General features: G+C 34.8%; 5 protein-coding genes across 6 annotated transcripts; 2 read left to right on the top strand and 3 right to left on the bottom strand.

The window, feature by feature from the left end:
- The first annotated feature begins 1,252 nt into the window (after window positions 1-1,252).
- Window positions 1,253-1,735, top strand: LOC105951730 (putative RING-H2 finger protein ATL69). The gene has a single exon (XM_012975181.2). The coding sequence runs from the start codon at window positions 1,253-1,255 to the stop codon at window positions 1,733-1,735; it is 483 nt and encodes a 160-aa protein (XP_012830635.2).
- Window positions 1,736-2,587: 852 nt separating this feature from the next.
- LOC105951709 (MIZU-KUSSEI-like protein (Protein of unknown function, DUF617)) lies at window positions 2,588-3,636 on the bottom strand. The gene has a single exon (XM_088813631.1). It carries the CDS (start codon window positions 3,533-3,535, stop codon window positions 2,738-2,740), a length of 798 nt encoding a protein of 265 aa, XP_088669757.1. The 5' UTR covers window positions 3,536-3,636; the 3' UTR covers window positions 2,588-2,737.
- Window positions 3,637-5,316: 1,680 nt separating this feature from the next.
- On the top strand, window positions 5,317-10,941 carry LOC105951711 (branched-chain-amino-acid aminotransferase-like protein 1). Its single transcript, XM_088813830.1, has 20 exons — window positions 5,317-5,542; window positions 5,652-5,753; window positions 6,525-6,623; window positions 6,746-6,817; window positions 6,989-7,081; window positions 7,199-7,336; window positions 7,626-7,684; window positions 7,821-7,923; window positions 8,042-8,218; window positions 8,432-8,532; window positions 8,726-8,780; window positions 8,873-8,959; window positions 9,055-9,106; window positions 9,258-9,343; window positions 9,596-9,649; window positions 9,788-9,871; window positions 10,011-10,082; window positions 10,179-10,259; window positions 10,485-10,520; window positions 10,667-10,941. The coding sequence occupies exons 1-20, from the start codon at window positions 5,507-5,509 to the stop codon at window positions 10,793-10,795; spliced, it is 1,716 nt and encodes a 571-aa protein (XP_088669956.1). The 5' UTR covers window positions 5,317-5,506; the 3' UTR covers window positions 10,796-10,941.
- A 2,679-nt stretch (window positions 10,942-13,620) lies between these two features.
- Window positions 13,621-17,018, bottom strand: LOC105951771 (uncharacterized). Of its 2 annotated transcripts, none has more exons than XM_012975222.2 (5): window positions 16,862-17,018; window positions 16,663-16,745; window positions 15,056-15,651; window positions 14,401-14,576; window positions 13,621-14,300 (listed from the first exon to the last, which is right to left on the bottom strand). In XM_012975222.2, the coding sequence occupies exons 2-5, from the start codon at window positions 16,685-16,687 to the stop codon at window positions 13,868-13,870; spliced, it is 1,230 nt and encodes a 409-aa protein (XP_012830676.2). In that variant the 5' UTR covers window positions 16,688-16,745; window positions 16,862-17,018; the 3' UTR covers window positions 13,621-13,867. The 2 variants fall into 2 exon arrangements, with proteins under 2 accessions (XP_012830676.2, XP_012830677.2); XM_012975223.2 differs by having other exon boundaries at window positions 16,891-17,007.
- Window positions 17,019-19,266: 2,248 nt separating this feature from the next.
- Window positions 19,267-25,379, bottom strand: LOC105951772 (uncharacterized). Its single transcript, XM_012975224.2, has 9 exons — window positions 25,051-25,379; window positions 23,079-24,633; window positions 22,763-22,989; window positions 22,352-22,684; window positions 21,128-21,374; window positions 20,845-20,973; window positions 20,543-20,758; window positions 20,295-20,418; window positions 19,267-19,733 (listed from the first exon to the last, which is right to left on the bottom strand). The coding sequence occupies exons 2-9, from the start codon at window positions 24,627-24,629 to the stop codon at window positions 19,504-19,506; spliced, it is 3,057 nt and encodes a 1,018-aa protein (XP_012830678.2). The 5' UTR covers window positions 24,630-24,633; window positions 25,051-25,379; the 3' UTR covers window positions 19,267-19,503.
- Window positions 25,380-25,794: the final 415 nt, after the last annotated feature.

Genomic DNA, 25,794 nt, shown 5'->3' with positions numbered 1-25,794 from the left:
TTAAAAAATAATTAAATGATGAATTTTAGGGGTAATTGTAATATAGATTGGAGTTATGACATGTTATAATTAGAAAATTTGAAAGAGTAAAAATAAAAATATTAAAAAAGTAAGTACACACAAAGTTTTCTCTAAAGCATATAGAAATAGTTAGGTGTACAAATCAGACGAATCTGATCGAAATAAGCACTTTCGAACAAATTTTTTTTTTTTTTAGGCAAATTATGGCCCCCCACTGGATATGGCCAAATTACGATAAAAAAACTCTATTTTTTGGGTAATTACAGTCACCCCCTCCTTTTAAATATTCTTTCATAAATTTTATGTAATTCGGTTATTTACCGAATCAAATCGTATTCAGTTCGGTAAACGGTATGAAATGCTGCGTACCGAAATTTTGGTTTGATTTTACTGATTTAACATCCATAAATTTACATGTGGAGGGGTATTTTTGTAAGATAATGCATAGTTGAGGGGTGGCTGTAATTACCCAAACATGAAGGGGGTTTTCGTAGTTTGACCATAACTCAGGGGTGGCCGTAATTTGCCATTTTTTTAAAGTGAAAAACGAATTTCTATTCCGTTAAAAAACTTCAAAAAATCGTTACTTTAGAAATCGGAACGAAAAGACTCATTCAAAAATTGGAAAGTTCCGATTTCGTGATCACCTAAAATATAAAATGCATAATAATATTGAAATTATAAGAGTAATTTTCCGAGATAATATTTTTGGAAAATTAAAATCGAATCGAAAATCAGAATCTTATTTATATTTCAATTTTGATAAAAACAACAATTATAAAAAAAGCTCGGAATCAGATTTTTTGACATTCAGAATAAAAAATATTGTTAACAAATCGAAAAAATTCGGTTCAAAATCGACAGAAATCGAAAATTTCGTTCTAGAGCTTCCGTAAATTCCCCCCTTACTGCCAGTGGTCCATATTCAACACCGGTGAATGTCTAGTAAAATATAGACATATTGAGAAGCCAAATTCCTAGGAATCCATGTAATTTTTAATTTTTTTAATTTTTAAAAATAATTTTATCGATATTTTAAGCATTTATTAACTTCATAGTGTACATGGTCCAACCCTCAATAAATATTGTCCCCCTATACTTAACTTCTCTTAAAGACAAAGAAATGAATCTCACCTCATTCTTCCTTCATATATTTCTCTCCAAACTCAAACAAAATTCACATTTCCTCAAAAAAAATAAAAAAAAAAAAAATCTCATACATCTTCTTCTCATGTCTTCGATTAGTGCTCCGAATTCCATTAACTGCGTTAGCCTCGGCTACGGCATAGCCGTTGCGGTTAGTGTTTTCCTTCTCATTTTCATAATCGTACTTGCTTCTTACATTTGCGTCCGATTCAAAACTTCTTCTGACGACGAAGAAGAAGAAGGGCGGGATGACTTGGGGCAATTTCAAGAGCCCGTAATCAAGATGGTGTTGGGCTTGGAAAAGCCCGTTATAGAAACGTACCCCGTTATTGAATTGGGCCGGAGCAGGAGACTGCCCCGGCCCAATAACGGCCCGTGTTCGATCTGCTTGTCTGATTATTGTGTGAAGGAGAAAATTAGGTGTTTGCCGGAATGCAACCACTGCTTCCATGCAAGATGCATTGATGAGTGGTTGTTAGTTAACGGGTCGTGCCCTCTCTGTCGGAATTCTCCGGCCGTCACTCCGTTATCGAAGTTTGTACCGCTAGCTAATTATCATTCTAGATGACACTTTTTATTTAATTTTATTATAATTTATCGTATATTAATTAATTAAAATTTTCATTCTGGTAGATATATCACATATAATTGCATTTGCAAAAGTGAAAATTTGTGTTGGTAATAGGACTTAGGTCAATGCATGTTCAATCATATTTCTTGGCGCAATAAATATTGTGTATGTGACAACCTAACATATTCTTCGTTGTAACAACTTATTCCATGGTTGGCATGAATGTAATGGAGATGAATGGCCACGTAATTTCCACGTCACACATTATTATTATTATTATTATTATTATTATTATTATTATTATTATTATTATTATTATTATTATTATTATTATTATTATTATTATTATTATTGTTGTTGTTAGAGAAAATTACGATCACCCCTGGGTTATGGTCAAATTACGAAACCCCCCTCATGTTTGGTTAATTACAGCCACCCCCTCAACTATGTATTATCTTACGAAAAACCCATCCACCAGAGGTAAATTTAGGGATGTTAAATCGGTAAAATCGAACCGAAATTTCGGTACGCCAACAGTTCATACCGCTTACCGAACTGAATATACGATTTGGTTCGATAAATAACCGAATTACATAAATTTTATGTGAAAATATTTAAAAGGATGGGGTGGTTGCATTGTAATTACCAAAACAAGAGGGATTTTTTCGTAATTTGATCACACCTCAGGGGTATATATATATATATATATATATATATATATATATATATATATATATATATATATATATATATATATATATATATATATATATATATATATATATCTTGTACGGTAAATTGTACCTCTAGAATAAATAAATGAACTTAGGTTCATAAAGATCATCAATATGATAAATTATAGTCTTTACTCCACCTCTAGTCACAATTTAAAACAATTACCCAAAACAATAAATCCATATATATATATATATATATATATATATATATATATATATATATATATATATATATATATATATATAAATGTAATATAAAAGTTCAAACCCTAACAAAGAAGATGCTGAGTTCCGGGCCACTATTCCCATCCGGGTTCATCATATAATACGTTTCCGAGTCTTTGGACCCCACCACCTTCTCAAAGTGGGCCCGCATATAAGTCAGCTCCCCCTCTGCCACCTCCCCTGCCGCCCCGCCGCCGCTTTCCCCGGCCGGCAGCACTCCGGCCCCCATCGACACGGCATGCAGTACTTGCATGACCTTCAAGTCGTCGTCGGTGGGATCCCTCTTGACCGCGTACCCGACTTTCCTCCCGTTGCAGTACATCGTCCATATGGGCTCGTCGATGAGCTTGATCTTCTCCGAGGGGTTCTTCTCGCACTCGAGCGCGATCCTGACGAGTCCGAGCCCCATGTCCTGGAGGAGCTTCCCCGTCTGGATCGACAGCTCCAGCACGAGGAGCGGCAGGCACCGCGAGTTCTCCTGGATGGCCAGGTTCACCCGGGACTTGCGGTGCCCGAACAGCGTCCCCGTCATCTGCTTCCCGCCGTGGATGTGCCCACCCTCGTGCATGCGTCCCCCCGTGTGCATCGAGACCGCGGGCATCTTGCACGGCGGGCTGATGACGGGGAACGACCTGAAGACGGACTTCATCCGGCGGAACAGCTTCGTGGACTTCGACGGGTTCCCCCCGCCGCTCTTCTTGTGGGGGGATTGCTGGAGGGACGCGTGGGCCCGGGTGGTCGGGGAGTTGTCCGGGGCCACCGCGTTCGAGGAGGGGGGCGGCGGCGGCGGGGGTGGGCGTTTGGGGGTTAGAGGTTTGTGCTTGGGTGTTGGCATTTTTTAATTTGTATTTGAGGAATTCCTTTGTGTTGAGGGTATTCTATTTATGTGTCTTGTTAATCAATTGTTTGTGGAGGGAGTGTATTAGAAGATTGAGTTATGGAAACCACGTTTTTGAGTTGAATTTGGTTATTTTTATTTTATTTTATTTGTTTCAATGTTTGGTAAGTTTTGTTCATGTTGTTATATTTAATTGAATTTTCAAGTGGTTTTGTAGTAGTAGTGTTTGACAAAATGTTTTGGTGGTTAGCTAATATTTGGGCAGATAAATTCGTGTAATTGACCTTTGCACACGCACGCCTAAATACATTGTCGGTTGTTGGTGCTTTGTAGACATGCATTTGGCGAATAAAAAGAAACAAGTAAAAATTTTAGCATGAAGTTCTAATTAGTTGAGTTGATTAATATAAAATCAACGGCGACAGTTCGTCGGAGCTTTGATTTGTTGACTTTGATTTTGTTGTTCGGAAGTGCAAGATGATATCAACTTTTCCGGGGTTCTGTAATTTGTAATTTGTTGTACGTAACTTACTCGATTGTGATTTTGTGAGTGGATTGCGATTATCATATTTTGTAGCAAAAGTTACTCATGATGTTCCACGCTTCCATAATATTTGTCTCTTTTATATATTACTTTACAATTTCAATGCTAAATTAATTACATATTTTTCAATTATAGCATTATTAACCCTCCAACATTATTTTTGCATTAGTTAGTAAATAAGGGTATTTTGGCCTATCACTACCTATTTTCCTAAAATCAAGACATATTTATTGAAATTCTTATAATGTATGTTAATGTGAAAAACACACATATTTAGAAGCGGAGGTAATATTTTGTAACTTAAATTTCACATATAAATATTTCAAGATTGGTGTAATGTTGTGTAGCAGGAACACGGAAACAACAATACAGAAAACTGGGAATGTATTTGCTTCCACACAAATATATTCAACATAATATTATTATCAACTATCGATTTGCAAGTGATCACTAAATCATGTAATTAATTATGGAAGCAACAATTTTTTTTTTAATTTCTTATTCAAACATGTTTCTAACTTGTAAGAAATTGTAAAATGACCTATAAAGTGTCCAGCATGAGTCCTCGATGGACACAAAACGTGTCCGAAAAATAGAAACGTTAAGAAATTGAAGTTTTTCGTGCCACATAGATGTAATATATTTCGTATTGCAATTTATTTATTTTCCTTTTGGAATGCAATAGATAACAACTTTGGGTGTGATCGTGCAATAATACCTTTTTTTTGTATATTCGCCAGAATATTCATCTTAAATGGTTAAGTGAGTCAAAATAACGAATTTAGCAAATTATTTTTGTTAAAATGATAAAGTGCAAAAAGGGCAAAATACAAATGGCAAACTGTAATTAAACCTAATTCTTATTGTTTGGTGATTAAAGAGTAAATTGCAAATACCACCCCATTGTAATACTTAATTGTCAAATAACCCCTGTAAAAAGCAATTCACTCATACCTCCCTGTATAATATTTATCAAGCACACTGCTGACTGCACCAATTGATAGTTTAATTGTTGACCAAGGGTGAAAGGACAAAAGGAGGTCTGAGTGAATTTTTATTTGACAAGGGGGTATTTGAGAATTAAGTATTCCACAAGGGTGGTATTTGCAATTTACTCGGTGATTAAATAGTAAATACTGTCACGATCATCACAAATTTTCCCGCCGATTTTGCTCGAAGAATCAAGCGCACAGATTCTCAATGAATATATTTGTTTCCATAACTATTCTTCCCCAGTTCTCGTGCATATTAATTACTTTATTCACATTTTTGATTCTTCCAACCCACGAAACTCGGTGGGTGGGGGAAATTAATTACAGAAAAAAGAAAAAAAAAAAAAAAAAAAGTTCCATTTTTAGGTCTAGATTGAATCACGAATCACGTGCTGCGCGAAATGGAAAAAATCCCCAATATCTTTTACTGCGATGCAATTAGCTGTCGTCAGCCCACCGCTGAAGAAGGTAAAGTGAAATTGATTTTTTTTTTCTCCCCCAATTAAATTAGTCCAAACCCTCGTGTAAATCAGTTACCGATTGATTTGTAATTTTTTTTTTTTTTGTTTTTCATTAGGGCGGAGAAAAATCGACAATGGCGGAGCGAGAGATTGAGGTGATTCACTTGTGGTGTACGCGAAGGTCTGCGAGTACCAGTCTCATGTATTCTTTTGCTCAGGTACTGTGTGAATTCTCTCCACTGTGTGTGTGGTTTCTCAGTTTCTACTTTCTGCTAATTTTTAGTGGTGGTGGAAAAAGGTGTTGATTGAATTGGAATTAACACTTTTGGTGAAGTTACAGTTTTTGTTTTTGGAAGTGGATAACTTATCCCAATTCGAAAATCGGAATTTGGAATTTCTGAAATTGGAACAAATAAACTTGTTTCACAGTCGATTTTTTTTTATAGGAGTTGGTGGAATTTGGAAAAATTCTTATAAAATACATCATATTTTGATACTACAAGTGTAATTTTTCGGTGAAAAAAAATTGGAAATTAAAATTGGATTGGAAATCGGAATTTCGTAGGTATTCTAATTCAAATCCAAAAAAATCGGAAAAATCGGAATTGGGAGTTTTCGGAATTTGGAACGAAAAAATGTTGTTCCGAAATCGGAATTTTTTTTATCGAAATCGGCGGAAATTGGAAATTCGGTTCCAATTCCCACCCCTATCCGTGTTGGTATTTTTATTTACTTTTATTGTTTTAGGACATGAACACCAATGCGTGTGCTTAACTCCTTATGTAATAATTAATATGATACTTGCATGTATGTCAATGCTACGATGTTCAATGATGTTTTCAATTTATGCAGAATTTAATTCATACCACCTTAATTTTCTTGGTTTTAGCCATTAATGAATGTTGCGAGTCTGAATTCCTATCGAATGATGAACATAAAAGTGAATATATAAATATGCAGGAAATCGTAATCTTTAATTTTTCTTGCAGAGAGATGATACGGAAGTGCTAGACGAACCCCTTTATGCAAATTATTTGCGTGTGACGGGAGCTCAAAGACCTTACCGAGAAAAACTCCTGTCAAAAATGGTGAGTCGGAATGTAATACTAATATCCACCCATTGAATTTTAACGTTTGTTTTTCCGGAAAATAGGTATATAACGTTTCTTGTATATTATGTTTCTTAAATGTTATTTTATGTCATGAATAGGAATCTGATGGAGATAAGGTTGTGAAAGACATCATTTTCGGACCCGGACAGAAGAAATACAGATTCTGCAAGGTAATTGGTAGTTTTTGGTCAACTCTTAGTCAGAGGGGTTTTTTGGTGATTAACCGAATATATAAATATCAGTTCACGGTTTTTTTGGTAACTTACCCTCAATTGTATAATTTAGCAAATATAATAACTAGGCTTAAGACTTATAATTTTTCGCCTTTTTTCTTCATACAGCACATGGCTACTCAGCGTCTGCATGGTCTACCAGACGACTTAATGGAAAGAGGAAAGCACTGCATTCTGATAAGAAATCCCCTCGACGTATTGGTAAAACGAGCACATTATGCATATATATATATATATATATATATATATATATATATATATATATATATATATATATATATATATATATTTCGTTGACATGTGTTGCATGTGTCTCAGACATCATATGACAAGGAGACTCCACCATCGTTAAGTGATTTGGGGTACGATAGCTTGGTCACCATTTTCAGTGACCTTCATAGTCGAGGAAATACCCCTTATGTCATTGATTCAGATTTACTCAGAGAAGATCCAAAGGTTTCGAACACTTTTCAAACTTTTTACTTACTTGCATGCATGACATGGCGAATCCAACATTTTAGTTAATTTATTACGAAAAACAATAGGTAAACATTTAATAGGAAAAAAATGTAAAAAAATTAAAGTTTACGGTTTCTTTTATACGAATATAATGTTTAGAATATCTTTCAATGTAGTTTCATTTCTTGAAAAATATCCATCCTTTTTCGTGAAAAAAGTGGTATTGAAGAAGATAAATTATTGGCTGGACTGTATATCTTGATTGGACATTTTTTCGTGCATGCAGGCTACGTTACGTGGTCTATGCGATGATCTTGGTATACCTTTCCAGGATGAAATGGTCAAGTAAGTTCGAGTATATAATATATATAATTATATATATATATATATATATATATATATATATATATATATATATATATATATATATATATATATATATATACAATGTTTTACTTGATTGTTTTGCAATTTATTTCAGATGGGAGTCTGGACCGAAACCTTTTGAGGGCGTGTGGGCCTCCTATTGGTATAAAAATGCTCACGAGTCTACAGGTTTCGAACCACCAAGAAAGTATACTTCGGTAATTAAATGATCTCTGCATGCGAAAAATAATTGATTTTAATATATATATATATGTGTGTGTGTGTGTGTGGTGCCCAATTATGTTTACAAACCCTCTTTATACAATATTTCTTCAGGCATTTCCATCGTCTTTGTACGAATTATTGGAGCAAAGTATGCCCTTTTACGATTTTCTAAAGCGCTATGTGATAATGAACACTACAAAAGCTCTCAATCCAAAACTTCCCGTTTTCGCTAATGCCAAATTGCTTGCTTGGGTCGGTGATGAGATTGTGCCACGCGAAAGTGCAAAGGTAGGATATGACTTGATTGACTATATAATCAAGGGTTTGTCAAAATTGTTTTAGTTTTCCGAATTTTAATCAAGCATATGAAGAATATTTAATCTTTGTATTGCATTATTGTATTATGGACAGTGTAATAATCCTAACTAATTACTAACTGTCACTTCCTTTTTTTTTTACGCAAAGAAAATGTTTATGATGTTCGTGCAACATATTTTTCAGGTCTCTGTTTTCGACTCAGTTGTGCAAGGTGGCGATGCAGTTTGGGAGGGCCTACGAATTTATAACGGGAAGGTATTTAAACTCGAGGAACATTTGGACAGGTAATTCTTGAAATGAAATATTATTTGTGCAAGTAATTAGTGAAGTTTTATATATATATATATATATATATATATATATATATATATATATATATATATATATATATATATATATATATATATATATATATATATATATATATATATATATATATATTATCAGTGTAAATATCTGCGTTTGTCTAATTTCCAGGTTGTTCGACTCGGCAAAAGCTCTGGCTTTCAATAATTTACCAACTCGAGAATATGTAAGCTGTTAGCTAAAATCATTCACTCTGCAATTCATTTTAGTGTATATTCTTTCGAGCGACGTATAAATATATAAAATGACGTGTTGCAGGTGAAAGAAGCTATCTTCAAAACACTAATAAGGAATGGAATGTTCCATAATGCCCACATTAGACTAACATTGACTCGCGGAAAGAAGGTATTTCCAATTTTTTTTTTTTTTGTTCCTTAGCTTTTACTTTCGATTTTTGTTTATAATGAAAATAAATACTATTTACTCGTCCCAATTCTTAGGTGACCTCGGGAATGAGTCCAACATTCAACCTCTATGGATGCACTTTGATTGGTACAATGCATTTTTGCATCTTTTAGTCATTAAATACGCTATTCGTATAGTATATGTATTATATATATGTATAGTATTTATAAAAACCAAGCAATATAGAATAACATAAATATGTATTAAATATTTGTTGTATATATATATTTCCGGACAGTCCTTGCTGAATGGAAGCCGCCAGTCTACGACAATGAAAGCGGTATAACTTTGGTTACAGCAACCACGCGCCGTAATTCACCTAACGTAAGTTCTTAAATAATTGTAGCTACTTGGTTTATTTAAATTCATTTAATTATTTTATTTTGTTTTTACACTTGACCTATTCGTTCTTGAGGTGTTATTAATTATATGGATGTTGGTATTATTATTCCTTCGTTTTAGTATTCCAGTACCGAAACTTGAAACCCGTTCTTGATATATATTATCAATTGTATTATATGAAATATAATTCTTATTTAACATTGGATGAGTATGGCATTTTTGTAATTTGTGCAGAATTTGGATTCGAAAATTCACCACAACAACCTTCTTAACAATATTCTTGCCAAGGTACAATCATCGTAATCAGTTTATTCCGTTACCTTTCAAAAAAGTTAATGATAGAAGTGATTTCTCGAAGAATTGTCATATTTAGGCAGTTCTATTTAATTGTGAAAATAAATTAATAAATAAATTGACTTAGTGCAGATTGAAGGGAATAATTCATACGCGGATGATGCAATCATGCTCGACAAGGATGGCTATGTATCGGAAACGAATGCCACAAATATAGTAAGTTCTTTTGGATTGTGATAAATTATAAATCATGCTCATGCATTAAATATTATATTTATTACAATTATTGCTCATGGAAATATAATAGCAAACTGCTTTTTTTTTTTTTTAATTATTCACCCACCCGAAATTGCAGTTTTTGGTGAAGAAAGGCTGCGTTGCAACACCTCACGCCGATTACTGTCTTCCAGGAATAACACGAGCAACCGTAAGTTTTTCTTGTGCACATCACTTCGAAAATTGAACTTAAACCTGTATTTATTATATTATTATTATAAAAAATTAATTAATTTTTTTTTGGTAGGTGATGGAACTTGTGGTGAAGCAAAATTTGGTTTTACGAGAGCGACGAATTAGTTTATCGGAGTTCCATACAGCAGACGAGGTCTAGTTTTTCTTATTATTCTTCATTTTCATCTCAAATTTACTGCATCATGAGTCCGATGTCGTTTAAGGTTTCGGCACATATATTATAAAAATATGACTAGGAGAAAACTATATAATATGACTAAAATACCCTTCACTCGACGAAATTAGGATAATATTTCTAAAGTAACAACGGAGAACCAATTTTTCTCATTATGCCATTGTTCGACTATTTTCGCTACAGGTGTTCACAACCGGATCCATGGGCGAACTCAGTCCGGTAAGTAATCTATTTATCAAATAAATATCGATTAATTAATTGATTTTGATAATTAATTGTAAAGTAATGGAAATAAATTTGTAATACATGAAAAAATAAATAAATAAATAAAAATAAGATGCTGCTAATTTTGAAATGTTTTTTAGGTAATAAAAATTGATGGACGCACAGTTGGGGATGGTGGAGTGGGACCCATTACTAACAGATTGCAATATGCTTACAAAAAACTCACTGAGGAGTTAGGTGTTCATATACCCACTTATCAACAGTTGTGAAAAATTAGCTAACTATTTTTCATATTTAATTCTGGATTGTTTTGTTTATTTATTTCTTTAGAATTTTATTAGTTTTTGTATTAGATATAATTGTTAAATTAATCTAGATATAATTGTTAAATTAATCAGAGAAAGGTTTTTTTTTTCATTTTCATCTTTGCAGCAAGAAAGAAAATTCTTTTTTTTTTATAGTAATTAATTACCACTCCCGTAAGAAAAATATTTTTGTTCTAGAAATGGAAAATTAATTCGGTATCCGTTCCAAAAAATAGGGATTTTTTTGAAATTTTTCGGTTCGGAATTGGCGGAAATTGACCTCTTTTATTTAACTATAGTCTAAAATGCATATTATTATGATATATAAGAGCAGGTTTTTTTATAAAATGGAATTCATAAAATTATTTTTTAACTTTAAATTTAGAATGGAAATCGCCATGTATTCCAATTCCGATAGAAAAAAATGAAATGTCAGAATTCAGAATTTTTAGAATTTTAAATGCAAATAACTTTTAAAATTTAAAATTATCCGATCGAACTAGTCGAAATTGAAATTTTCATTCTAGTTTCCGATCTTACTCGAGACGATTGACATATGCCTGGATGAAGACAATGGTTAGGTTTTTAATAAGAACGTCTACCCAATATTTAGTTTTTCAATTTGATATCCTTCTTCTTAGATAAGTTTAAGTTGTATTTCTTCCTTGGTATTTAATTTCCTAGGCCTGTCAAAGTTACTGCCAATTTTTACATGTTTTCAACTTTTAAGTCAATTTGACAAGTTCTTTGTCATCAATCAGCCAAATTTGAGTTGTTCATTGCCATTATTTATTAAAATACTCGATGTTGAAAAGTTCACGACCAATTTTAAGTCAATACTCATAATACATAAGTTCACTGCCAATTTTCAAAAACTCACTACCAATTTCCATAAGTACGCTCTCAATTTTCAGCCAATTTTCAAAATTTTACTGTCAATTTCAGGAAATTTCATAAGTTTGCAACTATATTTTATTTAAATACTTAATGGTTAAAAGTCCCAATTTTCACCGTTTTTTCTTTTTTTTTTTCTTTTTTGTGCAAGTTCGTTGTCAATACTCATAAGTTCATTGCCAATTTTCAGGCAATTTCGTAAGTTCGTAGCTATAATTTATTTACATGCTTATAAGTTTATTGCCGTGTTTTGGAAATTCACTGTCAAATTCGTTTTTATCACAACAATTAACAGTAACACATACTGAAAACCACGTTTTATACTACTTGGTAATGTAAAATTTTCTTATTGTTTTCGCACATGTAAAAGTGAATGAACAATCGATCTTGCCTCTAGTATTTTAGGGTAAATTACGGCCACCCCTGAAGTACAGTTAAATTGCATAAAAAAAAAAGGCCGCGACTATATGCAATCCAAAATTTACTTAGGGCAAGACCAAATAAAATTTTATATCAAATTAAATGTAAAAAGACTATAGTGACCTTAGTAAAACATAAACAAAATAAAACATAATTACACCAATTACTCTTGCAAGACCAAATTAGAAAAAAGAAAAGAAAAAAGAAAAGAAAAAGAAACCCAACGCAATTGAAGAACGGGAAGGAGAGAAGAAGAGAACCATTTGCAGATTCGCCGGCGCGCCGTCGCCGATGAAGTCGACCACCACCGCCGTCGTCGTTGCAGTCGACAGTCGCCACAAGTCCATTTAGAACATAGGGTATGATTTTAGGGTTAGATTCCACCACCACTGTTGAAGGAATTGTGTTTTTTAAAATATCGACCTGTACTTGTCGATTTTTTTGTAAAATTTCGACATATTAGTGTCAAAATTTTCACTAAATTTCGACAATAAGTTGTTGTCGATTATTTGCATTTTTTCGACATTTGTGTGTCGATATTTTGTTCAAAATTCGACATCAGTGTGTCGATTTTTAGCACTTAAAACGACATGCTGGCGTCGATTTTTATGAAACTGAGAAAATCGACGTTGTAATGTCGTTTTTATTGCTAAATATCGACCTGTAAACGTCGAATTTTTGTGTACGCGAAATTATTTTCGAAAAATGAAAAAACGATCACAATGCTAACTAAAGTACAACATTTCTTATCTCGTTGTGTTCTTCGACCTTAGAATCATCGATATTAATGTTTCGTGTGTCCATAATGTCGTTCTTTTCAAGTTTTAGTAAGATTTGAGGGTTTTGTTTGATGAGGGTTTTTGGAGAATATGAAAGAGTTTTTTTGTGAAGAAGAAGAGGTTGGGTTTTGTTGGTGAAGAAGAATGGTCATTTTTATTTTTTTATTTTTTTGGTCTTGCAATAGCAATTAGGCATTTTTTGAATTAATAATATTAAAATTAATATTGGAGTCATATTTGTAATTTCCAGTCTTGCTCTTAGTAAATTTATATATATTTTGGTCTTGCATGAAGTAAGGTCTTGCGCTTAGAAATTTTGAGATTGCAAAGTGCAGCAAAAAAAAAACCTCAGTTTTTAGAAATTACAAACAACCATTCCCTTCAACTATGTATTATCTTACACTCCTCCCTTACGGTGTCAAATTTACCTATTGAATGAGGGGTTTTTTCATACATAGTTGAGAAGGGTAATTGTTGTAATTACCAAAAAAATATGGAATTTTTTTATAATTTGATCTTAGATCTGCGGTGATCGTAATTTTATCCAATATTTTATTTCTCACACAATAATATGCTATAGCAATAACTCCAGGTAACAATTGACTAACTTCCCAGTTCAACTCTGAATCAAAAAAAAAAATATTCGAACGCCGAAAATACATACTATATAAGCATCATGCCGATATAGCGCAATAATTTGAAATCATTCAGTCACATAATTAATAGCTTGTCCAAATCAAGTCCCATTGCATGACTAAAAAAGCAGAGCATAGATTGACCTATATAACACAACCACCCTAACAGCAAACCTAAGTTTGCCTCCAATTAAGAAAATAAAATTAAAAATAAAAATCCAGAGTCCAATAAAATTCTTTATACAAGATTGGCAATAAATTAATATATCACCAAAGAGATTCCCTGTTTTCCCTTATAAGTAAAAAGGTCACTGAGAATCCCATTCAAAGTATTGGCAAAGAGCACCTCTAGCAGCAGTCCAATTTCCACACCCGAAGAAGACGCTCCCCTGTTTCGGGCCCGGTTTTCTAATCATTCCTTTCCCACTTTTCACCCCACAGTAGCAGAAACGGGTGTGCTCCGTTTTCTGGGCTTGTTGTGTCGGGACGAAAATCGGGCTTTCTTGGCTCGGTTTACGCGTTGAGTCATTCTCACTCGATTGAGAAACGAGCGAGTTTGTTATGGAGAATTTAAACCCTCTGTGCATGAGCAGAGCGAGCAGTCGGGCCGTGTTTTTGGCGTCGTCGAGTCCACAGTGGGCCCGGCCTTGCCACGTCAGCCCGGACTTCTCGACCGCCTCTTTCAAGTTGCATCTCTCGCTGCCAAAGACTTCTTGAAATGGGAGTTTCAAATTGATCCATCTGGGCGAAAAAGGTGTTGAAAATATATCATGTTAAAGATTTTTTTAATTTTTTTTTTTTAAATGTGGGATTATTGTTTACAAGGTTTTCCAGTATGTACCTATTGAAATATGGGGGTTTTCTGATCTTTTTGATACGGCATTCTGTTTCCAGCATCACACGGCAATCCCAATCCGACCAAGTTACGACCGCAAAGTTGGCGTTTTTTATTCCCTTCATTTCGAGCCATTTGTCATGTCTAAGAAGAGCTTCACTTAGTAGAATTCCCCTGTCAACCTATAAAAGACAAAAGATATCTATATCAGGTACCTCCAAAGAACAAAACGCAAGTTTAAGATATTAACAAGCATATATACGGCTGTGTTTTGGATCATTTTCATCCGTCAAAATGCAATTTAACTCACTAATTAGCATTCTAATTACATTCACCATTTACCAGTCTTATCAGCAATTGAACTCTCTGATAATTTTCTGTTCAGTTTATCAGCAATTTGAACAGGCTTTTGAAAACTAAATTTTTAACAAATTCTACAAGAGATGGACAGTGGGAATTTTTCTTAAAGCACCGCATATAGTTAAAAGCTTGTCCGTTTATGGAATAAAAGTACTATTCATCCACAGATCAAGAAATGCATATTACAACTTTTTTTTCCTGCAACGACTCTGTAATAATAACTAAATCAATATATTGAAATCTACACATCATAGAAACATCCACATATGCATAAAAACAAGGGGTGAACGGATGCACAAACCTGAGTTTGCTCTATTCCAGTAAGATCTTTACAGAAATCAGTTAGAAGTTGGTTGCATGTGGGCTTTACGTACGTCTGAAAACAAGCCTCTAACTGCCCAGTAATGCTGCTGACAATGACAGACGGGAATTCGATGATTTCTTGAGGATAAGGAGGTTTCCCCTTGTCACAAGTCGCCTCGAAATCGATCACAACAAAATACTGAAAATCTTGAAACTGATAATCGTACGGATAAGCTTGAGCCACCATGTGTACAGGCGCACACTGGATTCTATGTTTCACCGCATAAGGGTTGAAGAGGCCATGAAAAGGGTTTGCTTGGCAAAGAGGGGTCTGATTAGAGTCAGAGTAGAGAGACCATGTTCCAGAGTTGATTTGATAAACGGGCCTTTGTGGAGATTCTCCGGAACATTCTAGAAGCTCGCTGTTTAATGGGCGCTCTGGTTCTAGAACATTCCCAACCGATTGAGAAGCATGTGAGGTGTCTTGAAAATCGGGGAAGCATTTAGAGTAGGTTATGTTATGTTGTGGTGTGAAGGGGCGAGCTTTTGTTTGGAGGCTTATTATGGATGCCTCGTGGTTCCTCTGCATAGTAACTGCATATCAAAGAATTCAACTTTTGAGACGTGTATTTTATAGCAATATATAAGTATTCACCAATTAGACTGAATTACACAAATGTAGCAATGTAAGAATAACAAGATGAGTTATTTGATACAAAATTAAAAAAAAAAAAAAAAAAAAAAAAACCGATGACAAGTTCTGGAGACAATAATTTATCTATTATATGGACGAATCAGCTACCCTATAGACTAAAGAAAAGGCCTCAAGTAGCAGGCATATGATGTTGCATTAACTGAAAAAACTAAAAATATTGTCGTGTGTGACAGACATATTTCATCGAACAATGGTGGCAAGCGGCAAGCATAGGACTAATCGAAATCTAATATTCCCATCTCAGGACAAACAACAAGCCTTTACTGATATTTTCTAATTTCAAGTTTTGTGTTCCATTAAAAGACACATGAAAGTTGTTTCCGTTTACTTCTATCACAAGTCTCTTATGATTCTAACACGAAAAAAGATCTGCTGCAAGTAAATATATAAATCAGCATTGTCCTCGACTATCTCAATTCACACCTTTTCAGACAATATATCATACGAACCAGGGAGAAACCGAGCAAACAAATACCCGTTGTGCAACTTCAACCATCCACAAAAAATCGAAAAGTAATTATTTAATTGCCAACACCCAAACACAAACACTTGATCAAACTCACAAAATATATGTTTTTCCGTGAGAATTTCACAAGTGTTTTGATTACTGACTACTCATACGCACATTAGTTTCGGATTATACTTACAAATTAGATACAGACAAGTCTACCAGAAACACAAGCCCCATGATTTCAAGCCGAAAACCTAACCCTAAATCCCACTCCCCAAAATCGCCAGTAAAAAAAAAATCGTAGAAATTCATAATTCCCCTAATTCCCAATTTAACACAAATCGAAGAAGAAATTCAATTCAATTCAATTCAATTCACTCAAACGATGAACAGTAATGTACGGAAAAAGAAAAAAACTAACAGAGAAAAACAAAATTACCTTTTTGCTCCAAAGAAATCATCATCAACGTAAAGATCGGCAAACAAGTACATCAAAATTCCCCTCTTCGAATCCCTTCGCCTCTAGTTAAAGTAAAAACACAGCACAAAATCGAACTGTATTAGTACACAATATACACCGACAATTAATATATATGTGTGTATCTATGTGTGTGTGTATATGTGCGTGTAAATATAACCTGTGGTGCGCCGGTGGGTAAGAAGTTACCTCTGCTGCGATTTGGGTTAGAGAGAGAGAGAGAGAGAGAGAGAAGTTATGAAAGGAGAGTTTTTTTATTTTCGAAAAAGGTAAAATATGCAGTTATATATTTTTTTTGGCATTAATAGATTGTAATTGGATTCATATTGGATTCTTTCCATATAATAATAACAATTTAATAATATATAAAATAATAATATAATAATTAAATTGTGTGTGAATTAAATTGATTTTGACTAAAATTCAAACAATCACGACACCCAAGAGAAAATCTGAAAATAATCTGCCGATAAATTTTAGATTTTATTTATTATTAGTAATTTTATTTATTATTTATTACAAAAATTAATGGAAAAACTCTTCAAAAATCAAAACTATTATGAGTGATCGGTTATTGAGATGATACACCAGGTCATATACATCGGATGATTTTTAAACATTATATGCAGATCAACGATTATTTAATCATCCGCGTTCTCTAACTGAGTGTAGCATCAAATAAAATGAGAAATTTACTAACTATTTTCTTTTTATTTTTTTTAGAAAAGAAGTTTTTTTTATTTGAATTCTTCGAAATAATTTTATTTTGCCGATTATAATTCAAATACGTGAAGAACACAAAATCTTATTTATTTTATTAGTATTATTTTATTTCGAATGAATTTATCCCTTATTTTATTTTATTAGTATTTATTATATTTTTTAAGGCTATGGTGATAATCCCTAATTCCCTATAAAGGTGCAAAAATAAATTCTGATTTTTCTTAATGGGCGTTTTAATAGTTATTATCTTTCTCTTTCATTTGCACATTGATTAAATAAATGACACATTCAATGGATTTTGTAATTATGATAGCTACTCTTAAGTTAGTTTAAATCTTATTTTCTATTTTTTTTTATTTGTAATCTCTATATAAAACAATTAATATGTACACACTTTTTTATATTTCACTAATCAAATAATTTATTTTAAAGATTAAATTTATTGATATATGTGGCTCACTCAATTAAAGAAACTCATTTGATCAATAATTCATATGATGAGAAGAGAAAAATAATATTATTCATACACATTGAGCAGCTTGATAATATTATTTTATTGGCAAAAACTAGGGATGGCCATGGGGCGGGTATGGGGCGGGTATCGCAATCCCCGCACCCGCCCCGTTTGGAAAATCAAGCAACCCTCACCCACCCCATACTCGTTGCGGGTTGGAATTGTCGAACCCGCCCCCGCCCCATTTTGCACCCGCGGGTACCCGCCCCGTTTGACGACCCGTTTTTTTCTCTCTTCCATTTTGGCTTTTCCTTCTTACTTTGAATATTAAAATCAATTTTAGTTATGTTCCTTAAATATATATACTTGCTAATTTCTAAATACGATTAAAATATAAATGCAAATCAACAATCATTTTATAAAAATATAATATACATTATATTAAATATGCATATAGGGGTATTATACGTAAATAAAAAATATGGATGGTAAACGGGTCGGGTACGGGGAAAATTTTACTACACCCGTACCCGCCCCTTACCCGTTGCGGGTATAAATTGTAATACCCTTACCCGCCCCAATCCTTAACGGGACGGGTATTACCCGTCGAAAACGGGGCGGGGAGGGGCGGGTACCCACCGGGTCGGGTAATATTGCCATCCCTAGCAAAAACTGCGCTATAACTTAAAAACATGGGGTAGTTTTTTTAACAATTTAATATAATGCATGAGTTTATAATTAATGAATCTAAAATGTTAAATATCGTATTCGATTTTACTAATATTGTTTTGACTTCGAACGTGATTTTGATCCGCTATGTCTTATTGTGCTAAAATTAGAAAAGGCAAAAACTGTAGTTATTTGAGTTAGCTCTCTAATCTAACTTGAATCAACAAGATTTAATATCGTATGGCAAAGTTACATATCAATGAATTACGATAACTCAAAACATCAAAGTTGTGAACACGGTTCATTGATTCTTCAGTATCTTTCTCATTCAACATACAATCTTTATGACTGAAGTTGAATTAGAAATTCAACTTAGAGAACTACAGATTTCGTGCTTTAACTTTTGTCAAATTCAAACTCGAAAATGGTCAAACTCACTTTTGAAATTGAAACGTTATTATTAAAACTGAAACAACATTTATCACATACCAGATATCAGCCGTCACTCTTATAACTTATTAGATCACCTCAGTATATAGATATGCCTACTTTTGCTTTTCTTTAATGTGATTCCTTTTCTTTTGAATATTCTTATCCTAAAAGAAATTGGAAGAAAGGGTCAATCTCAAATCCAATGTTGCCGGAACCAGATCAGACAAGCCGGCTGAACCGAGACCCGGTCTTCCGATTCATCAACATTAAGAAGGGAAAAAAAAAAGTGAAAAATCTAAACGAAGTGTTGAAAATTGGACTGAATCGAGTATGACCAGACATAAAATCGGGTTTTTAACCTAATAAACTCAAACAACCAACTCTTACAAAGCAAATATCAATAATATTCTCGTATTTCGGATCATCGAGTTAGACTCGGAAGTTATTTCACATCATCATCGAGTTCATGAACTATGTACTCTTATTCTCATAAAAAAAAACTAAAAATATCGATTTTTCGTTTCTTAACTGATTGGATCAGGCTGCAAAGCTTTCTGGACAAGTTCGGTTTGCTCTTTGCCGTGAACTTGGTAAAAGCCAGTAGCTGTGGCGGCAGAAGGAGCACGACCGGCATACTTGATGTCGTCAAATGTTCCTCTACCGAGTGCCTTCATTGCAGTTCCCAGTCGAACTGAAATGTAGTTGTATGCACCCATGTTCATCGGTTCTTCTTGACACCACACTATCTCTGCATCTGAATATTTTACAACAAAAAAGAATATATTAATTAATTGATCAGTTAATTTGAGGACCTTGTTTATAGTCTTAGACCTCGCTTGGTTGCCTAGATAAGATTATGCAATTTTATTACTAGGGCCCAAATTGAATAATTGGAACTAGGGAAGTCCAATATACGTACAGTTCAGCTCGTTTGGTTGCAAAGATGAGATTAACCAAGATAAGATAAAATAAGACATCATAACATAATATTTCCGGGTCGACCCCAGGAATTATTGTGTTTACCAAACATCAAACAAAGTCCGATTATTTAGTTAATCATGGCTAATCTCCCCAACCAAACGAGACCACAGACCACAGACATCAAATGAATCATTGTCTTAAAAGTAATTATGTGGCTGGAGTTTCAAGTGCCACATGTCAGGTCCTGAGAGGATATTGTTGTAATTGAATTTTTCGAGAATATTTGTTTATGGCTAGTAAGTATCCATTTTGAGCAAAAGAGAACAGTCTTTCGTGTTCGACTATTTTATTTTAATAGCATAATCGTATATTTGCAAAATTGAAAGAGACATACTTGGATATCTCTTCAGTTCACGCTGGATGAGATCGTAAGGGAAGGGAGAGAGCTGCTCAACCCTACAGATTGCAACGTCGTTTCCGTTGACTTTTTTCCTCTCTTCGTCAAGCTCGTAATAAACCTGCAAAACAGACCGCAAAAAATGATGACCTTAACAACTATATCTAAATTGAATCCATGATAAGAAGTTCGAAAATAAATAACATTTCTTAGAACATTAAAACCATTAGGAATATATTTCACACCTTTCCTGAGCAAAGAACCAAACGTCTAATACCCTCTTCAAGATCTGAGTGAGCATTTTGATCCTTAATGAGGCGTTTGAATCTCGTTCCTTGTTTGTCAAAACCTTGGTGGCCTTGAACATCGTCAAACTCCGACAGATTCGATTTGCATTCCTTGTGACGAAGCAGATTCTTTGGTGACATCACTATGAGAGGCTTACGGAATTCCCTATGTATCTGTACCATAAAAAATTGCAACACAGTGAGATAATAATGGAGGCAGCTGTGAGAATAGCAGCTTAAGTGAAGTCAAGTCCGCTTACTTGGCGCCGCAAAACGTGGAAATAATTTGCAGGGGTCGTGACATTCACCACCTGCCAATTGCATTCTTGAATCTGTGTCCTGAGGGTGGGGTCCATCTCAGGAATAACATAGGGGTTATCATCATTCATCTGCAAACACAACATGAATGTCGAATTCACTCTCCTTGATGAAAAAATAAACGAAAACGAGACATATTTTAAACAGAACAAGAAAAGAATGAAAAAATAAACCAAGACATATTTCATTAGTAGATGCATATACAATGGACAAAATGAAGGATACCTGAAGAAAACGTTCCATACGAGCACTTGAGTGCTCAGGGCCTTGACCGTCATATCCATGAGGTAGAAGGACCACCAAACCAGTTTGACGCAACCATTTTGCCTCCCCACTGCTTAGAAATTGGTCAAATATCACCTGAGCTCCATTGGCGAAATCGCCAAATTGGGCTTCCCAGAGTACAAGAGAATTGGGGTTTTCCATCGAGTAACCTAATTCAAAGCCCAAAACTCCAAACTCTGAAAGCGAGCTGGATACAAGCAAAGAGTAATTGTTAGAACAAACATACAATCCATATAGAAGTTTCCAAGAGATTAGAAAGGAGTTGAAGAACCCGAATTATTTATGGTGTCAAATAAGAAGCAAAGAATAGGGGGGTAGAGGTTGGCTACTCCATATCGGTAATGCAAATAAGTGTAAACGAAAAAAATAAAATCAAACTTTTAAATGCAAACAAATAGAAAATTATCAAGCCCAGAGCATAAGACAAACAGTACTACGGAAACGATAAGCAGCAGATATCATCTTAATCAGCTTACAATCTTGACAACCAATGCAGTAACATAAAAGTTCAAAAATGTATTTAAGCCTTCTCTATCGATGTTTCAAGAGAAAAACTGAAAATTTATGGATCGTAAATCATAAATCATAATTCATACCCCTGAATGAAGAAAACAAGTTATTATTACTAAAACATCCAAGTCATTCGACAAACAAAATCTTTAATCGATCCTCCAATATTCAGAAGTCAGCATTCCATTTGCACAAAAATGCACTCGCATAGAATTGATCGAGAGCTTTTGCATCTGGAAATGCAGGATAATTATTCATTGTTCTCAGGATTACAAGTTAAAACCCTTGCAAAGCACATTAAGTACTAACATCCCTTCTTTGGATCAGTTGTTGAAAAATCTGAGGAAAATCGAAGAGTGTGCGATAGAACAAGAAGTATTTGACATGACGTGGTTCGGATACAGAAATTAAAACACACAAAGATATTCTCACAGGCATATCCAATCATACAAAATTTGCACAAAGCAATTATCAGAATTATCTCCATTTCAAAACAAATATCCAAATGTGTGCTTGTGCGTGTGTGTGTGTGTGTGTGTGTGTGTGTGTGTGTGTGTGTGTGTGTGTGTGTGTGTGTGTGTGTGTGTGTATATATATATATATATGTGTGTGTGTGTGTGTGTGTGTGTGTCGGAGATAAGGAAAAGAAAATACCTATTACTCACTGTGAACATCTCCTCGTTTTGGTTCATCATAACATGATCCAAGGGGCAGTATTGTTCCCCTGTTTCCTGGTCATGAATAACAGAATGTCTATGACTGAAAGTACCTCTCTCGACATCCTGCCCACTCAACCGTACATGATTTCCTTCTACCAGCAAGGTTGCAAAAGCGAGTGCTTCTCCCACCGCCCAGTCAATGCCCTCACCTGTCTCAATCATCTTTGCACGATCCTCAAAAATCCTCTTCACTGCTCTATGTGGTTTAAAATTTTCTGGCAGAACTGTGATAGCCTTGCCAACATTTTTTAAGATCTCCGGCTTGACTCTGAAAAATAGAAAGTGTTCAATGCCCCCGAACAAAGTTATAAAGAGAACTTCACATTATGATGAATAATAATTTTACCCAGTGTTACGAATACGTGAAAGCTGTTCAGGAGATTTGAAACCAGACCAGTAAGCTGAAAGCCAGTCCCTTCTTTGAGGCACGTAATCTTTGCTGGCCAGAAATTCTTCGTTGAGAATTGAAAGGACTTTGCTGTTTATCTGATCAATGCCTTCTTTTGTAACCTGGCCGGATTCCAGAAGTTTGTTTTGGTAAATCTGAAGCGCCGAAGGATGGTTCCTGATAACCTACAAAAACCATTCAAGTAAACAATATAAGAAGCTTCTATATACTATAAACGAAACAGTACGTGGTGAAGCAACTAAACAGCACCAACCTTATACATCTTAGGTTGAGTGAACGACGGCTCATCAATTTCATTGTGTCCGAATCGACGATAGCACACGATATCAACCACAACATCCGTATGGAATGTCTGACGCCACTCAGCTGCAAGCTCACAGACATGAACAACCGCTTCCACATCATCACCATTAACATGGAAAATCGGAGCACTCAGCGCTTTCGCAACATCTGTACAGTACTGAGAAGATCTACCCGATCTTGGGTCAGTAGTAAATGCGACTTGATTGTTCACCACAATGTGAATAGTGCCACCAGTAGTGTAGTTTGGAAGAGCACTAAGATGCAACGTCTCATACACAACGCCTTGCCCAGCGAAACTGCCATCACCATGAATCAAAATACCCATATTCTTTGTTCTATCGACATCATTAGAGTAGTACTGTTTGGCTCGAGTTTTCCCAATCACAACGGGGTCCACAGCTTCCAAGTGGCTAGGATTTGCAACCAACGACAAATGAATTCTCTTACCCCCTCTTGTCGGCCGGTCATAAGAAGTTCCCAAATGATATTTAACATCACCAGTTCCAGTGTAAAGCCCAACCTCATCCACAGGTTTTGTGCCGCCACTAAATTCACTAAAAATCTGCCTGAGAGGTTTCCGGACAACGTTACCAAGAACATTCAGTCTTCCTCTATGAGACATTCCGATCACTATATTCTCTACCCCAAGATCTGCTGACCTGTCAAACATCTCCTTCATACCAGGAATTAACGTCTCACAACCTTCAAGCCCAAACCTCTTTGCTGCAGTCCATTTCGCCGCCAAAAAATTCTCGAACTGAGTACTCCAAATAAGCCGATCAAGAATCACCTCACGCCGCTGTGGACTGTACTGAGTTGGCGTCGGAGTCTCGATTTTGTCCCTCAACCAGTTACACTTCTCACGGTCGGCGATATGCATGTACTCGTACCCAATATTCCCACAATAAGCCTGTTCGAGTCTTTTCAATATCGCCCTCAATGTTTGCACCGGACGATTCTCGGACAAGAACCCGTGAATTCTCCAAACACCAACGAAGAACTCTCTATCAAGATCAGCTTCTGAAAACCCGTAAAGGCCAGGATCAAGATCATCGGGTATAGTCCTCTCTTCCAAATCTAACGGATCCAACTTGGCCTTCAAGTGACCGTACACCTGGTAAGCTCTCACGAGCAACAACAGACGCATACTTTCCTGAATTGTTTGCCCCGAAATTCCGGGTGAGGTGGCAGCCTGACCAACGAAGTTTCGGAAGAAATTATCCCATGATTCATCCACACTACTAGGATCCTGCTCCCACGCTCTCTGGAGCTCTTCGATGTAAACACTGCTGGTTCCATCCAAGAAGTTATCAGTCAATCTAGAGAGCGGAACGGCACGAGGTACAGGTGCAGATTGTGCCTTTGATCTAAAAACTGTGGTGTGGAAATAGCGATTCTGTGAGGGAGCGATTCTCGTCCGTGTAACGTACGAACAATTTTGCAATAAATTTCTCCTAACAGCAAGCTTTGCCACGTTGGACCCAGCCCTGAACCAGGCCATTGTTCTGTGACAAAATCAAAGAAAATAATCCTTCATATCCAAAATTCAACACTTGATCAACAAAAAAATTATGCACTATGAGCTTCCATTCCGTCTCCAAACCACCATAATCAACAAACGAACACCAATAAATCCACGGAAACATCAAATACATAAAAACAAATTCCAATTTCATGAAAAAATCATTTATATCCGAACAAAAAAAAAATACTCAGTAGCGATTAACATGCTGCTATCGAAACTGTCTGTAAACAACATGAAACAAAACAAAAAAATTGAAATCGACGAAGGAAAAATAAAATCCGATCCCTAACAGAAGATACGAGAAAATTACTGGAAACGATCACAGAAACTTTTGCAGGCAATTATTACTACAAAAAAAAAAAAGGAAAAAATCGAGCATCGACGATCAGATTCATACCTGAAGTGAAAGAAAAATGATGAAGACGAAGAAGAGATTGGAGCGACCGTATATGAGCGAAGAGTTTGCTGTTTCTCCGATTATTTTGGGGTTTCAATTGCCATTTTATTTGACTGAAGTTTCCATACTTGGCCTTTTCCAAAACCTTCTGGAGATACAGTTACTTTATTTACATTATTTTTCCTTATTTTATATTTTCAGATTATTATATTATTATTCAAAAATTAAAAAGACAAAGTCCAACAATATTATATGGTACAAAGCAAATATATATAAAAAAAAAAAAAAAAAGTATGCTTGATTAATGATTGACAATATATTGTGTAAACAATGATAAGTTGATAACTTTTATGAAATTTTTGTACTTAGAATCAGTGGCGAGGCCAGAAAGTATGGTGAGGGGGGGCTTAAACACACGGGGGTTCGGGGGCAGCGCCCCCGAAAAAATTTTGCTACGAAAGAAATTTGATATGAATTTTTTTTTTCCTTCACTTTCAGAATATAATACCAAAACGAATCGCGAAAGCTAAATTGCTATGAAAATTTTAAAAAAATGAATATCAAGTCGATTATCAAATTGACACAGAGAAGTTGTCAACTGCTAAAACGATCGTCGGTGGGTGGCAATTTAATCGCTATTAGTGTGACGGTGGGAGGGAACAAAGTTTTTTTTTTTTTTTCTTCTTTCAAGAAACGTAATGATAGTTGAGAAATAGAAGATGGGGGCTTTGAGTAAGTGGACTA

The sequence above is a fragment of the Erythranthe guttata genome, chromosome 14 (genome assembly GCF_056151865.1).
Source record: "Erythranthe guttata isolate IM_541 chromosome 14, IM_541, whole genome shotgun sequence".
In the NCBI taxonomy this organism is placed as follows: domain Eukaryota; kingdom Viridiplantae; phylum Streptophyta; class Magnoliopsida; order Lamiales; family Phrymaceae; genus Erythranthe; species Erythranthe guttata.
The sequence above is the reverse complement of the archived record's forward strand: the minus strand, read 5'-3'. Positions and strand labels throughout refer to the sequence as shown.

What these genes read in the sequence shown, in the direction of transcription:
- LOC105951709 (XM_088813631.1), bottom strand. Translation starts at nt 3,535, where the DNA reads ATGCCAACACCCAAGCACAAACCTCTAACCCCCAAACGCCCACCCCCG.
- LOC105951772 (XM_012975224.2), bottom strand. Translation starts at nt 24,629, where the DNA reads ATGGCCTGGTTCAGGGCTGGGTCCAACGTGGCAAAGCTTGCTGTTAGG. An exon ending in CTCAACCTAAGATGTATAAG is followed by an intron (nt 22,990 to 23,078) that starts GTTGGTGCTGTT and finishes TGGTTTTTGTAG; the next exon opens with GTTATCAGGAACCATCCTTC. An exon ending in ATGTTCACAGTGAGTAATAG is followed by an intron (nt 21,375 to 22,351) that starts GTATTTTCTTTT and finishes GCTTGTATCCAG; the next exon opens with CTCGCTTTCAGAGTTTGGAG.
- LOC105951730 (XM_012975181.2), top strand. Translation starts at nt 1,253, where the DNA reads ATGTCTTCGATTAGTGCTCCGAATTCCATTAACTGCGTTAGCCTCGGC.
- LOC105951771 (XM_012975222.2), bottom strand. Translation starts at nt 16,687, where the DNA reads ATGATGATTTCTTTGGAGCAAAAAG. An exon ending in CTGGAATAGAGCAAACTCAG is followed by an intron (nt 14,577 to 15,055) that starts GTTTGTGCATCC and finishes TGTCTTTTATAG; the next exon opens with GTTGACAGGGGAATTCTACT. An exon ending in AAACCCCCATATTTCAATAG is followed by an intron (nt 14,301 to 14,400) that starts GTACATACTGGA and finishes TTTTTCGCCCAG; the next exon opens with ATGGATCAATTTGAAACTCC.
- LOC105951711 (XM_088813830.1), top strand. Translation starts at nt 5,507, where the DNA reads ATGCAATTAGCTGTCGTCAGCCCACCGCTGAAGAAG. An exon ending in TCATGTATTCTTTTGCTCAG is followed by an intron (nt 5,754 to 6,524) that starts GTACTGTGTGAA and finishes TTTTTCTTGCAG; the next exon opens with AGAGATGATACGGAAGTGCT. An exon ending in ATTTACCAACTCGAGAATAT is followed by an intron (nt 8,781 to 8,872) that starts GTAAGCTGTTAG and finishes GACGTGTTGCAG; the next exon opens with GTGAAAGAAGCTATCTTCAA.